Consider the following 15800-nt stretch of genomic DNA (forward strand, 5'->3'; position numbering starts at 1 on the left):
ATTCCAGCACATAGGAGGCTGAGACAGGAGGATCCTAAGTTCAAGGCCAGCTTGGGCTATGCAGTGAGATCCTGTCTCAAAACAAGGAAGGAAAATGCCCATTTCCCATTAATGTTCTTTGGGGAGAGAGGTTTCTTGTTTGCTGTCCATGGATAGGGACATATTATACAAACAGTTGACGATGGCATCCTTGCCCAGTTTCTCTAGCATTCTTGGTGACTCCAGTCTAGAAAGATCTCTTTTGTTCCAGCTAGGGCAGACCTGGACCTGAACGAATTACATATGTCTCCAAATTCTTGTGGACACGACAAACTAGTCCCAAGAAATAAAGTTATCTATCCACTTGCTAGGGGGACAAAATATCAGCCCTGCCTCAGAGCCCGGAATTGACTCTTTGGGACAATGGTCCACGAGGAAAGCCCAGTGAAGGAGCTTCGGCCCTCAGAGTTCTCAGGATAATTCTCAGGACCAGAGCATAGCCACTTTCTAGGAAAGCCCCTTCTGAGGGAGAGGTCAGAGTGTGGGAGGTACTAGCAGTGTGGCTCATAGAAGAGGAATGCCTCTGGGAGGGGGCGTGTTTGAAGGGCTAGCTCAGGATGCCAGGAGGCATAGCCTGGGCAAGCATTCACAAAGCAAGCAGCTGGGACTCAGATTCCTTTGTTGGCAAGGACACGCCATTCGTATGAAATGGAGCCTGACTGTTCAAAGAGAAGTTAAGGAGTCAAGAATGAAGGGTTTGAGACTCTGTGTCACCCATGGGTCATAGCAGCACTCCATCTCCCCAGCAGGACGCTGGAGTCACAGCTGGGTCTGAGGGTCAGCCCAACTCATCCAGAAGTACAACCAGTCATGACAAATGACAACAGTAGATACAAGGACACTAATCCATATTTGTCAACCCCCAGGACAACCCCAGTGATGTCCAGTAGAGTCACCTGGGGAAAAGACCCACAGACTGCATTTTCGTGCTATAATCATGGAATTCTACGACTAAGAAACCTAGAACCTACAGGGGTCACCACGCATGCCTCAGCCTTCCTACGGGAACATTGATGTTCAACGTTAACCTGAAAAGAAAGTCAATGAGGAGAAAAGGGCTAAGGGACAGAAAGGAAGGGGCTGGAATGGGGACCCAACCCTGGCCAATTGCAACTGAATACTTCTTTTTCACACTATGGGAGCGTGTCCTTCATCAATGCACCAAGCAAAGCCTCCTGGTTAGAGAAACAGGGAAGCATGAACTACAAATCTATTTATGTTTCATTTAAAACACTCTCTTAATAACACAAAAAAAACACAAACGTGAAGTGTTTTGACAGTGTTTTCTGCTGGGAAGTGGTAAGCCAATGCATGCCTGAAGTTAAACTAAGTCTATCTCATGTTCAGTTGAAAGCTGCTAACTGAAGAGCTTATTGGTGTGATTCAAAAAAATAGGTATGTCTGTTGTTCTTGATACAAAAGTCAACACTATCTTCAATAAATAAATAATAAGTGTTTCTCGAAAGTATGAAATGTAAACTTTGTTGTCCTTTCCCACATATGTTTTTTGAAAAATCACTTGAAACACATACATGGACAGAGAGAGACCTTTTGGGAGGAGATCGCACGAAGCATTCAGTTGTCTGCAGAGTGGCTAGTCTGCCACGGAGACACTATCATTTATAAAATACTTCTAGAACCCTAGTTCGATCCTGGGGACCTACAGTAAAAAAAGACCACCACCTACCACAGGAAAGCCTGGCCCCAGGATCCAGAGACATGCAAAGGACACATCATGACCACAGACTGGGAGTGTGAGAATGCCAACATAGGAACAAAACTTGGCCCACACTTGTCATTAGCAAATCAAGTTACGTAGTTAACCAACCTATCTCTTAGCACTTAAGGAAAAGAAAACCTGAAGCATTCAAACAAAAAGCTTGGTCTACACACTCCTGACTCTGGCAAAAAAAAAAGTTCATGTGTTTCTATTATTAAGAAGTTGGTGTGTGCCCAGGAAAGCTTGGGAAGAGTTTCCCATCTTCCTACCCCATGTGTGGGGCTCACGTGCTCCCAAGGTCTTCCCTGCCACCACCAAGTAATGGATTTTCTTAGCATCTCTCCACACCTCCCAACTCCATCCTGAATCCTTTCTCTTTCAAACTTCATCCATCTAAGGCATGACTTCCTGGGGTGACCACTAAAGACTGCTTGCTGTTGAAGTTTCCCACAACAGTCAGGATCCAGTACATTCAAACACAGAATCAGCTCAGGCTGGTCACCAGACAGGGCTCCTCATGGAATATCACAGGGCCTCCAAGCCCAGAGAGAATGTTCGGATAATAGTCAGCAACCAGGACTCCATAATGTCCTTGATCCTTCCCAGTGACCCGAAGTAGACCTAACGCATCAGGACAGAACATCACAGATGAGCTTCCAGAACCATCCTCCAAGCACACCTTGAACCACCCCATAGTACACCAGTGCCTTTTCACTGATAGACACTAGTTGAGGTCTGAACAGCTTCTAATGCACACTCAAGAAACTTCCAGTAACAGCTCTCCAGAGAGCGAAGTCAGTGTCTGCTCCAGGAGCCATTATGCCCAGCATTCAGTCCAGGGCCTCATTTCCCAGGGGGAGCTGGACTCCAAAGCAGCAACGATTCCTTCACAATCGGTCTAAACACACCACGCACGGGGCATCATCGGCCAGGTAGTCTACGAAGGGGCTGGTAGAGGTGAGAAACGGGAGGCCTACACAAGTTCTCCAAAATACAGTCACTGCATTTATAAATCTGTTTTATCGTGACCAGACCCACACCTCCAGCCCAGGGACGGAGCCGGGCTCCCAAGGGAACCTAGTTGAAGGTCATGGATTTCAGAGACTCTAGAAGCCATGATGAGACCTGTAGTGAAGACAAAGGAAAGGGGAATTTGGATTCATAAAATGGGACATGGTTTGAAGGGCAGGATTGTCGAGAACTACTTCTAGTAGCCCTGAGGGGCTTCTGTCCATGCTGTCCCCGTTGGCCTATGGCTGACCACCAGACAGTGTGGGGGGCCTTGAGAGAAGGAAGTCCTCTATGATCATCCCAGGGCTGCTATGGCTCATCAAACAATTGCAGGTCAAGGCGGACCACAATCTCTCCCGTGGGAACCTCGTGCAGCAGGAGACACTTCGTAACGGGCCCTTTGGAGCCCTGGTCTTTCTTGATGTCAGCCACTCGGATCTCTGTCCGACCCAAAAAATCTGAAAGGAGAAAAGCAAAGCATGCTCAGAAGGAGATCCCAATCTCCTAGGGGCACACTCATGACACTGGGACTCTCTAGGGCGTGGCCAGGCTCCACCTCTTCGAAGACCACTGAGAAGACCAGCAAGAGCCTTTCCAATTGACTTCCCCATGGAGTTGTGCCATGATATTTCACTGCTAAAAAAACCAAAGAAGGTTTTTAAACATTCTCAACAAAACAAAACAAAATATATCCAAGATGGTGGGGATACCAACTACCCTGATTTATTGTTACACATTATATATATTTATTGCGATAACCCACCAATAGAATATATTCTGCGTATATTTTTAAAATATATTAATAGGGTCTAGGAGATGGACCAGTCAGTAAAAACACTTGCTTTGCAGGCACAAGGACATAAATTTGATCCCCAGGGTCCATATTTAAAAAGAAAACCAGGGATGGGCTGGAGAGATGGCTCAGGAGTTAAGAGCATATGCTTCCCTTCCAGAGGAAGGACCTGAGTTCGGTTCCCAGCACCCACATGGTGGCTCACAATCACTTGTAACTCCAATTCCATGGGATCCAACGCTCTCTTCTGGTCCCCACGGGCTCCTACATGCATGTGGAGCACACAAACTCACATAGGCAAAAACACATACACTGTTTTTAGAGCTGGGCAAGGAGCTAGAATGGTAACCCGGTACAGTGCTTATCTAGAACACATTAGCCTGGGATTCAATTCCCAGCACTGTATAAACCGGCTTGAGGGCAGCCTGGGCTACATGAAACCCTCCTTTAAAAAAAAAAGCCATGTATGGTGGTGTAGACATGTCACCTCAACACTGAGGAGGTAGAGACAGACAGGATGGACAGCTAGCTGAGCCAATCAGTGAGCTCCTGGCCAATAAGATAGTCTACCTCAAACACAGTGTAGACAGCTTCTTCGTGATCACACCCAAGTTTTACACACACACACACACACACACACACACACACACACACACACACAAGAGAGAGAGAGACAGAGACAGAGACAGAGACAGAGAGACAGAGAGAGAGAGGGAGATGCTGCTCTCCCAGAGGACCTGAGATTCAGTTGCCAAGTACCCACATGGGGTAGCTTACACCAACCCCTACTGCCAGCTCCAAGGGTTCTGACGCCCTCTTCTGGACTCCACAGGTACCTACATTCACGACACACATACACATGATGTACATTCACACACATAATATATATGTACTTAATTTGTTTGTTTGTTTTGAGATAGGGTCTCTGTATACAGCCCTGGCTGTCCTGAACTTGCTCTGCAGACCAGGCTGGCCTCGAACTCACAGAGATCCCTCTGCCTCTGTCTCCTGAGTGCTGGGATTAAAGGTGTGCGCCACCACAACTGATTGTACTTCTTTTTTTTTAATTCTTATTTCAAACTTTGACTTAGTAGGGTAGAGGTTGATAATACAGCACAGTAGCTGAGACCCCAGAGCTCCTAGACACGGTGTTCTGGTCACATTCTGATGTGTAAGCAGCTGCAAGGCTGTCACTGGCAAACTGACAGGGCATAACTCATACGAGATAATTTATATTAAAAAGTACTAAGAGGGCCGGGCAGGCTTTAATCCCAGCACTTGGGAGGCAGAGGCAGGAGGGTCTCTGTGAGTTCAAGGCCAGCCTAGTCTACAGAGTGAGTTCCAGGACATCCAGGGTGATTACACAGAGAAACCCTGTCTTGGAAAAAGAAAAAAAGTACTAAGAGGGAGGGGAAACTGTGGTTGAGATGTAAAAATAAATTAATTAATTAACTTTTTTTAAAAAAGTACTAAGATATGAAAGCCTCGTGGAGCCTTCTCAGCTCAGCCCACACAATGCCAGCATCGGGCCCTGGCTCTCAGCTCAGGTTCCTCGGATGATGACTGAGACTTTGAGCTTTAAACTCAGTCTCTGATTTTGATTTGGCTGACAGAGTGTGGCTTTTTGGGTTCACTGGCCTAAAATCACCCCAGAAAGAGAAAGCAGCTTGAAGGGAGGAGATGTCCAACACAACTGAAGCTTCTCAGGTCTCGGGTGGGCTACGAGCTAACTCTGAAGAACCCATTGTGGGCTAACACTCTTCTTGTTCCACTAGCCAGCTTTATTCCCTGTCTTTTACTTTTTTTTTTTTCTTTCTTTTTGGTTTTTTCGAGACAGGGTTTCTCTGTGTCGCTTTGGAGCCTGTCCTAGATCTCACTCTGTAGACCAGGCTGGCCTCGCCTGGCTCTGCCTCCCAAGTGCTGGGATTAAAGGCCTGTGCCACCACCACCTGGCTGTCCTTTACATTTTTAACGGGGTCTCCTTATGTAGCCCTGCTGACTTCACACTCCTAATTCCTGCCTCAGCCTCCTGAATGCTGGGATTATAGGTGGGACCCACCAAGTATGGCTTTCTCATTGCTTTTTAAAACATTTACGTACTTATCTTGTGTGTGTATGTGTTTGCTCACACGCACACGCCATGGCATGTGTTGAGTCAGAGGGCAACTAACAGGAGTCGGTTTCCCCTTCTGCTACGTCAGTCCGAGGGATCAGACTCAACCCATCAGGTTTGGCAGCAAGTGCCTTTACTTGCTGAGCCTTGGTGATAGCCAAGGACAGAAAACTGAACAAAGTACATGGAGGTTCCTAGGCTCATCCCTCCTCATAGCCGCCTGCGTTGGAAAGCAGACCACTGTCTAGTTTAGTGACGTGACCAGCCCAATCTCCAGCGGCTCCTGCACCACGCCAGCCTGGCCTCTCAGGAAAGCCTAAGTTTCGCCAGGCTCGGGTTCTCAGGTAAGGAAGCATGGACCCCTAAAAGATGGTAGGGCAGGACCAAGGGAGACCCGAGGGCCATTTTCCACTCACCATCAGGTGAGAACTGGTCCCTCTCGAACACCGTGATGCAGAGAACTTCCTGCTCCAGGTCTCTGATGAAGAACTGGCAGTTGGAATTCCACTTAGGGTTCAGTGTGTCCTGGATTGTCTTGGTGATGTGGCACTGAGAGCCCATGGTCACCTCACAGTATGGGTTGCTCTTTCCTGGAGTGAACAAAAGCCCCTGCCAGGTGGGACACATTTCATTTCCATCCCCCTCGACCTTGGAGATTAACAGGTGGGAAATCTGGTGGGCACACCCATATTTTAGTATCACATCTAGAAGAACAAATCCGTTAGCAAGGCTCAAAATCAGATCCCTATCTGTTCACCTGTGTCATGTGTACTATATGTCACATGTACTATGAATGAAGCCTCTCAGGTCTCCCTGAAAAGCAAGACAATGGAAAAGAATTTATAAAAATTATGTGTGCACATATATACATACACACACATATATATGGCTCTTTGGCAAGTGCTAGAAAAACCAATGCCCGCGGGAAATTTACACAAGAAATACCATGCATGATGTCAAGTTGGTTAGGGGTGTGTGGGGGGAGGCAGAAAACACCCCAGTACTCTAGAGTGCTTGAGTGGAATTCATGGCCCTTACCATGGGATCGACAGGGCTTCAGTTCAATGCCTTCTACAACGTTCACCATCAACCTTCCAATACCGGTTGCCCGCTGGGAACGAACTAGACCGCAAGGAAACAACACAAAATGCTTCGTTTCACACTGGCTTTGACTCCCTTCTCTCCCCAGCACGCCCACAGTCTGTACCGTGCATCTGTCCCCACTAGAAAGCAAAGCCCCCTCCTGCCTCTTGCTCTTGGAATCTGCCCTTCATCCGTTATCCAGCGCCCCACCTTGCTCCCACCTTTTCTGCGCATGCACGTGTTCCAGCCCAGAGACGCTGGGATGGACTCCGTGGCTCTCCCACCCAGTCTCTTGGGCCCCGATGCACTCTGCTCAGTGGCACATTACCCAGGTACGCCTTCTCACGCTTCTTTTTCTCGGTCTCTATGTAGAGCTCAGAGGCAGCTTTGATTTTCTGCACCCAGGCAGTCCTTGGACAGGAAAAGACAGAATGTTGCCAAACAGACCACTCAGAACAGAACGGGCTTGGGGGGTCTGCTCAAATTCTGTTTCCAGGACTCTTAACTTGGTTTATTTGAATTTAACAACAAAGGCTCAGAAAAGAAAGACTGATTCTTTTTTTTTTTCTTCTTTTTTTCTGCTTTTTCGAGACAGGGTTTCTCTGTGTAGCTTTGCGCCTTTCCTGGAACTCACTCTGTAGTCCAGGCTGGCCTCGAACTCACAGAGATCCGCCTGGCTCTGCCTCCCGAGTGCTGGGATTAAAGGCGTGCGACACCACCGTCCGGTGAAAGACTGATTCTTACTACATGATGCTAATAATTATCTCTATCATCAGTAAGAAAGGCTTTTTTATTTTTATTTTTATTTATTTATTATTTTTTGAGACAGGGTCTCATACAGTTTAGTTAGTCTAAGCTGGTGGTGAACTCACTAAGTAATCAAGGATGACCTTGAACTCCTCCCCCTGCCTCCACCTTCTGAGTGCTGGGATTACATGCACACACTTCTGTAACTGGTTTATGGGGTGCTCGGAATTGAACCTAGGATTTTGTGCACTTGAGGCAAGCATTCTATTACCCGAATCACAGCCCTGCCCATAAGCAACGGATGTACTCAAGATCTTCATGTTTCCCATGAAGAAAGTCTAATAAAGGCTGGAGGAGGGATAGGCACACGGCTCCTCTTCCTCCCTCACCACAAAGCATGGCATACTTGGTGGACCCACGAAGACAGAGGGTCTTTCTTTCAAAATCACCCAAGGGAAGAACCACTTTCCACAAAGCACACAGCGGGAGCAGGTTTTCTCTGGGTGCCATATGCACAGTAACTTCAGCCAATCTTCTTGCCTGGCACGAATATTCTTGGGAATGTTGTTGGCCTAGTGTCAAGCTCACTCTTGAGAAAGTGATCTGTTCCATTTGGCTCCAGGATAATCTAAGATAAGACTAAAGCAAAATGCCGGCAACCCAGAGACCCAGATTGCTGTCCTGGGTGCTGGGGGCGGGGTTAGTCTCAAATCACTGTCCTGGGTGCTGGGGGTGGGGTTAGTCTCAAATCACTGTCCTGGGTGCTGGGGGCGGGGTTAGTCTCATATCACTGTCCTGGGTGCTGGGGGCGGGGTTAGTCTCAAATCACTGTCCTGGGTGCTGGGGGCGGGGTTAGTCTCAAATCACTGTCCTGGGTGCTGGGGGCGGGGTTAGTCTCAAATCACTGTCCTGGGTGCTGGGGGTGGGGTTAGTCTCAAATCACTGTCCTGGGTGCTGGGGGCGGGGTTAGTCTCAAATCACTGTCCTGGGTGCTGGGGGCGGGGTTAGTCTCAAATCACTGTCCAGTAGGTTTCTATCTCCTGGGAAACTTGGGGTGATCTAAGCAGCTCTGGATACCTCAAAGGCTGCCGAACATTTCTTTTTTTTTTTTTTTTTTTGGTTTTTCGAGACAGGGTTTCTCTGTGTAGCTTTGCGCCTTTCCTGGAACTCGCTTTGGAGACCAGGCTGGCCTCGAAAAGAAAGAGAGAGAGAGAGAGAGAGAGAGAGAGAGAGAGAGAGAGAGAGAGGAGAAGAGGAAGGAAGAAAAAGGAAAGGAAAGGAGAGGGAAAGAGGGAGAGAGGAGGGGAGAAGAGGAAGGAAGAAAAAGGAAAGGAAAGGAGAGAGGAGAGAGAGAGAGAGAGAGAGAGAGAGAGAGAGAGAGAGAGAAGAAATCCTCAAGCAAAGCTGATTTCAGTTCATTTTATTTTGAAAAACTCATGCCAGATGTCCAACTTTTGAGAAGTTCTAAAAGGTAGTATGTATAATCCTTCCCTGCACACAGAGGTGATTGAACTGTGGCTGGGCATGCTGGGGTGTGCTGGAGCATGCTGGGGCGTGCTGGGACATGCTGGGGCATGCTGGGAATGCTGGGGCATGCTGGGCATGCTGGGAATGCTGGGGCATGCTGGGCATGCTGGGAATGCTGGGGCATGCTGGGCATGCTGGGAATGCTGGGGCATGCTGACAAGTGGCCCTCATCCTGTACTAGGGAGGGGCGGGGCTTACCTTTCATTTATGCTCTCTGCTCGGAGGGTGTAGACTCGGTCAATGTGGGAAATGTGGAAGATGGGTTCATCTCCAGAAGGGTCGGTGGGCAATTTTACTAGAACCTCATTTAAGAAAATAGGCTGTAAAGTAAAAATAAAAGGTGTTACAGAAAGAACAAAGCAGGGGCACTGTGTGTTCACCAAGCTCTGTGTGTTCAATAGGAGCATATATGTGAGTGCATGCCTGCCTGTGAATGTCAGTAAACTACACTGAGCATGTGCATGTGTGTGAGTGAGACCCAGTAACCTAGGTGAAGGCTGTGTGTTCCAGGGTGTAGCTCAGTGTACAGACTATATCAGAATACAGATTGTATCTTCAAACTAACTTTTTAATGTATAAGGAGGGTGTTTCGCTTGAACGAATGTCTGTGCACCAAGTGTGCAATGCCCAGAGGCTGGAAGAGAGGGGATCAAGTCACCTGGAGCCGGAGTTACAGACGGTTGTGAGCAGTCATGTGGGTGTTGGGAACTGAACCCGGATCCTCTGTAAGAGCAGCAAGCGTTTCTAATCCCTGAGCCATTTCTCCAGCCCCATTAGTACTGACATTTATATAAAGCTACGTTCACTTCATAGGTACCTTTAAAGTCCTTACAAGGAGGCCCTAACTGGTCTGTTTCCCTGCATTGCATCCTAAACGGCAGTCAGCATCTAAGAGTCTCTCCCGGGATTTCCATACGAAGACTCTATCAGTACTCCACACAATCACATCCCTGTCTCCCCAAATACAGTTAACCGCTGCTCCTATGAGAACCCTTGAGGAAAGACACCCCTGCATAGACGAAGTGAGAAAATAAATCTCCCACGGCGTAACAGCACACAAACACAGTCCTGCATACACGGGACTCAGCGTTCTGTCAGAGGAACCTTCCACACGTTGAAGCGAAAGGGAAGGGCACAGATGGTAAGAGTTTGTCAGGGCATCTGGGGCAGTTGTGGAAGGGGCAGGCCATGTTGCCTGTTCACGTGTATGAAGTGAGCCATGATTTTGCCTGTCACATGGGCAGTGGGGGTCTCCCAGTAGGAGTGTGTGAACAAAGGTGGGGCACGGACAGTCTTCTGCTCTGCCCGCTCCTCCCCTTACTCTATCCTAGCTCCTCCCCTTACTCTATCCTAGCTCCTCCCCTTACTCTATCTTGGCCCCTCCCCTTACTCTATCCTAGCTCCTCCTCCCGGCCCCTCCCCTTACTGTCTTAGACCCATCCCCTTACTCTTAGCTCCTCCCCTTCGCTTTCTCCACACCGTGGTACCTAACCCTCCTGAAACGGACTTCTTTTGGAGACTCCCTCTTCCTGCGGCCTGGCATGAACCTTACCGTTTTGTACATTTTATACTGCAGGTTAGATTTGGGGCTGAAGACTTTGTCGGTGCCGGAAGAGCCTAAGGGCTTTGTGATTTGGGTCAGCAGGAGGAAGTCGTTGAAGAGGAAGCCATACAGCTCCTTGTTGCTCTTGGCCTTGTACAGCTTCCCACTGTGCAGAAACTTGCGTGGCCCCAAGCAGTTGGTCACCGAATTGAACACCAGTTGCTAGAAAAGGCAACCAGACAGGGGGAAGGCGAGGTGAAGGGAGTCTTGGTTTTGTTTCTCGGTCTCAACGTATGAACGCTGGACCCCCGCGGGTCTGAATCCCACATACAAGACAAGAATGGTTCTGAGGATTCCCGGCAGCAGCTGGCCAAGCCAAGAAGGCTAAGGCTGGAGGGTTCCGGGTTCAATTCTCAAGGCCTTTCTGCTGGGGCTTCGCTCTAATCTCAGGGTGTGGTGGGTGTGTCTCTCCCTTCATTTACTGAGAAGTGGGGCATCAGGAAAAAGCTGGCCCACTAGCTCCCCTCTTGGCTATCTGCTCCATGTGGGGTGCTACACCCAAGTAACAGCAAGAACCAGCTCCAACAGGAAATCCTCACAGGGCTCAAATAGTCCTCAGTGGTCTGGAAAGGGGCAGGATTCATGTCTAAGTTCGTGGACAGATGCTGCTTTCCCAGATGCAGAGTCCAGACCCCAGGACCAGGGGGGCTGCAAAATTCGGGGAGCCAAGTGACCCCTTAAAACCCTCCCCAACAGTGTGGTGCATGCTGAGTCTCACCCCACTCACTAGTTTAGAAACTGTAAAGGGAATGGCCCCTTCCCTCCACTCACCAACACTGAGTCACAACTGTGAATGCTCGTGTGTGGCCCCGGCATCTCCCCGGAGGCTGTCCCCTCAGACCAGCCCATGACTCACGTTACCTTATGTGATCTGCTCAAGAGAAAATTTCTCTCCAGATCATGATCACAAACACACTTCTCTGAGGAAAATACCTGGAGAGAGGCCATGGACCTCACAATAAATGTCCCCAAAGAGATGCTGGTGGCTACCTGTCCACCTCCAATGTGGGAGACAACAGTGATTTGGTGACCAGAGACCTAGAAGTGACAAGGAGAGTCTATTCTCCTTCAGTTTTAGGTCTAAGGATGGAGGACTTCTAATCTCCCTGCCGAGGCTCTGAGGGAGCCTGGAAAGCTGATATTGACAGGCCAACAGGAGCTCTCTTGATGGGCAGGAAGGACTAAACTGATCTCTAGGCTCCTAGCAAAAGCACAAAGCAGCATCATAATCTCTTCAATGTAGGAGACGCTTTTTTTTTTTTTAATGCAATGAGTGTTTTGTCTGAACGTGTGTCTGTGTACCACAGGCATGCCTGGGATCAGTGGAAGCCAGAAGAGGGTGTCCAGTCCCCTGGAACTGGAGTTACAGATAGTTGTGAGGCACCCTGTGGGTGCTCAAAACTGAACCCCGGGTCCTCTACAAGAGCAGCCCGAACTCCCAACTGCTGAGCCAGCTCTGGAGCCCCTACAGATCCCAATCTTTCGTTCTCTCTCTTTAAAATGTACTTGGGGTTGACTATTGAACAATAACATAGGAGCAGATAAGAAATGATTCCTTGTGCCGGGAGGTGGTGGCACACGCCTTTAATCCCAGCACTCTGGAGGCAGAGGCAGGCAGATCTCTGTGAGTTCAAGGCCAGCCTGGGCTACAGAGTGAGTTCCAGGAAAGGCACCAAAGCTACACAGTAAACCCTGTCTCGAAAAACAAAAAACAAAAAAAAAAAAAGAAAGAAAGAAAGAAAGAAAAAGAAATGATTTCTTATATTCTTGTATGTATAAACGAATGAGCCAGCCAGCAGAAGATTGTCTTTGGGTTCTAAGAGGAGGACCCACAGCCACCACTTGAGCTTCTGCAGGGCTGCTCATGAGCTGGGGCACACCTTCCTGAAGAGGGCAGGGTGTGGGGCTTGGGGAGGACACAGTGAAGGTGGTCTCCCATGAGTGAGAAACCATGAGGAAGGATGGTGAGTGAGACACATTCTCTCTGGGCATTTTGGAAAACTCTAGCAATCTGTATGTATACATGTGTGCATGAGTGTACACATATGTGTCTGCACACCCATGTGCTCCAACACAGAGAAAACACAGGCAGAGTAAGAGTGAATGTGAGCGACAGTGAGAGTGTGAAAGACCAGCAAAGACCAGCGCGTGGCTTAGAAATCCAGATGACCCGTCAACACAAGCTTTTAAAAAAGAGCAAACTACAAAACACCTTTAAAATGAAAGGCGGTCAAAAAATAAATAAACTAAGAGGAAATGTGCAGAGCCTCGAAGAAAGCAGAATGAAAACAAGATTATTCCAAGATCAAACTCCAGAGGCAGCGTCAGCCCTGAGCGCCCTGTGGACCCGCTGACACTGAGCCTCCACTGTGGCAGCTGGGTGAAGAGAGGTAGATCCGAGGCTGAGGTGAAGGACCAATGGCTGTCCTGACCAAGGCTGACCAGACAGGTAAAGGACAAACTGAAGTGCAGAGAACTAAGCAGGGAAACTTTGCTGGTTTCCGCTTTGGAGAGTGGAGCGAGCATGCTGCCTGGATTCTGACCACTGGGCATCTCTCACACCGGTGCGATGTGATCCCCAGATCCCCTCTAATGATAACACAGGGCAGCCTGGGTAGCCAGCCACTCAGGGGAAATTCCAGTCTGAGCAGCAAAGATACACACAGGGGAAGTTTCAAAAGCAACTGGTTCACAGTCAAAATTCACAATATAGGAGCTGCGAGTGTGACTCAGTAAATTAGCATTGAACCATCATGCAAGAGGCCCTGGGTCTGATGGCTGGTAAAAAAAAAAAAAATCACAGTACATATAGAAAAATAAGGCATGCTGAGTGAGAGCTGTCCGAAACCACAAGCAAAAGAGTATGACCCTTAGATACTGAGACTATAAGATATTGAAATATGGGATGGAGAGATGGCTCAGAGGTTAAGAGCACTGACTGCTCTTCCAGAGGTCTTGAGTTCAATTCCCAGCACCCACATGGTGGCTCACAACCATCTGTAATGAGATCTGGTGCCCTCTTCTGTGTACATAACAAATAAATAAATCTTTTTTTAAAAAAGATATTGAGCCGGGCGGTGGTGGCGCACGCCTTTAATCCCAGCACTCGGGAGGCAGAGGCAGGTGGATCTCTGTGAGTTCGAGGCCAGCCTGGGCTACAGAGTGAGTTCCAGGAAAGGCGCAAAACTACACAGAGAAACCCTGTCTCGAAAAACAAACAAACAAAAAAAGATATTGAAATACACATGAACGTGCTTAAAGTGTGTTAAGAAACCAATAAGAAGCATGAACATTTGAACCAAGAACAAGACACACAAGAGAAACCACGACATTCGAAAAAGTAAAATAATTTTTGGCAATGGACAATGATGTAATGGAAATTAAAAATACTCATTGGTTGTACTGGCGAGCAGATTGGCGGCTGAAGGGAGAACGAGCGGGTGGCTACCTCCGAAAGGCCTTCACACTGCACGTGGGCTTGGATCCACTCCAGCCGGTCTGAGTTCTCCTTCTCTCGCACCCCCTCGTTCACCTGGGAACACAGCTCTTCTGCCTTCTCCAGGGCATGCTTCAAGTGGCTGTGGTCAGGGTGGTTTTCAGGGGTGTTTTCTAGGATCTGTGTAAGAGAGCAAAGGACAGCAGCAGCAACAGCCTGGTCAGGCCACTTCCCACAGCGTGATGGACCTGGCTCCATCGTCGTGGAAGCCCTCCTTTCCTGCACGGTGCCCACCATAGCCATTACCCGGAGGGTGATGGCAACTCCTTGTTGGCTCCAGAGTAGCCTTGGGCTCAGTGGGGGCTGTACTGCTGCCGGAAGGCAATGGGCGGCCCCGCCCTTGAGCCTTTAGCCCACCCTCATACCCTTGAATGTCCCTTGAATGTGACCTGCCCTGCTGAATTCTGATGCCCAGCATGAATGCTAAACCACATGAAGACACCCTGGACCTTAGGTGGCATATGGAACAGGGCAACCAGAGGGACTCGGAATTTCTCTTCAAAACTCTTCACTCTATTTCACAAAGAAAGGAACTCAGGAACCGAAGCCAGACCTCCCTGCTGGTAGGCAGCAGCTGCTCTGCCCTGGCTCCCTCGCCTGAGGGAGACAATGAGGAAATCGTGGTGTTGGAACTGAACAGAATCCCATTAACTTGTGAGGGATGGTCTACTCACAAGTACGTAGGGCCCCTTAAGGTAGGGTGGGTGGTGGCGTGCACCATGCACTCCCATCCCCTAGAGAACATGCATAACTGTCTGTATGCACCTGTGCATCTCGGAAATCAATTCAGATGGTTCCCCTGAGCAAAGAGGTATGTTTTTGTGTGTGTGTGTGTGGGGACACATGTGTACGTATGTGTGTTCTCTAGTGAGTGAGGGCACCCTCAGCTGTCATCCCTCAGGAGCCATCTTTCTTGTTTGTGAGACAGAATCTTTGGATGGCACCTGAGGTTCACCAATTAGGTTAGAACAGCTAGGCTCCCCGATCAGTGCCTCCCAGTGCTGGTGTATGCCACCATGTCCTGCTTTTTACGTGGATACTGAGGCCCCAAGTGCTTTTCTGGCTGAGCCATCTCCCCAACCCCCAAATACAATTTGTTTTTTGTTTTTGGTTTTTTGTTTGTTTGTTTGTTTTTTTACCCTGAGCAGACCTTTCCCAGCTAAACCAACAGCACTGCCTTTATCAGGTTGTTTGACGGGCTGGATATCTTCCCAGGCTGGAGTGCGCAACAGAAATTAAACAGTTTTAATAGCTTCACGGTACAGACCTACCCTGTTTATTTAATGACTTTCCTTACTGAGCATGTGTCCTGGATTAAAGTTTTCTTTTATAATGCTATGACTCTAGGTTTGGGGGCCAGAGGATGGCTCATTGGTGAACATGCACTTAGCATTCTGCCCTCACTCCGGCTACATGACTGCACATGCGCAGTTCAGGGTCTTACGTCTTATGTCATCAGTGTGAGCTGGCGACTACGTATGCATGGTCACACAATGCACCTCAAAAAGCCGGACACAGGCCCCCACGCTCTCTGTCTGTTCTCTGCTCTCTGCTCTCTGCTCCCCTCTCCCCCCACCCCACCATCTTTCTCTCTCTCCAGGCCTGGCTCTCCTCCCTCCCCTCCCCCCTGTCCCTCCTAATAAAGCTCTGAAAACTAACACTGGTCAT

At 48.7% G+C, this 15800-nt stretch overlaps 1 protein-coding gene across 2 annotated transcripts in view; it reads right to left on the reverse strand.

Moving 5' to 3' along the window:
• Window positions 1-2886: 2886 nt before the first annotated feature.
• The window catches only part of Itsn1 (intersectin 1), a 189273-nt gene continuing 176359 nt past the window's right edge, over window positions 2887-15800 (reverse strand). For both annotated transcript variants that reach the window (XM_059276967.1, XM_059276968.1), the window contains exons 33-39: window positions 14085-14252; window positions 10586-10798; window positions 9232-9353; window positions 7088-7170; window positions 6715-6798; window positions 6093-6266; window positions 2887-3228 (exon numbers count right to left, since the gene is read on the reverse strand). In XM_059276967.1, coding sequence (XP_059132950.1) covers window positions 3080-3228; window positions 6093-6266; window positions 6715-6798; window positions 7088-7170; window positions 9232-9353; window positions 10586-10798; window positions 14085-14252 — 993 coding nt within the window. In that variant the 3' untranslated portion in view covers window positions 2887-3079. The remainder of the gene's footprint in view (window positions 3229-6092; window positions 6267-6714; window positions 6799-7087; window positions 7171-9231; window positions 9354-10585; window positions 10799-14084; window positions 14253-15800) is intronic.

This window comes from Peromyscus eremicus, chromosome 12 (assembly GCF_949786415.1).
Source record: "Peromyscus eremicus chromosome 12, PerEre_H2_v1, whole genome shotgun sequence".
NCBI classification, from domain to species: Eukaryota; Metazoa; Chordata; class Mammalia; order Rodentia; family Cricetidae; genus Peromyscus; species Peromyscus eremicus.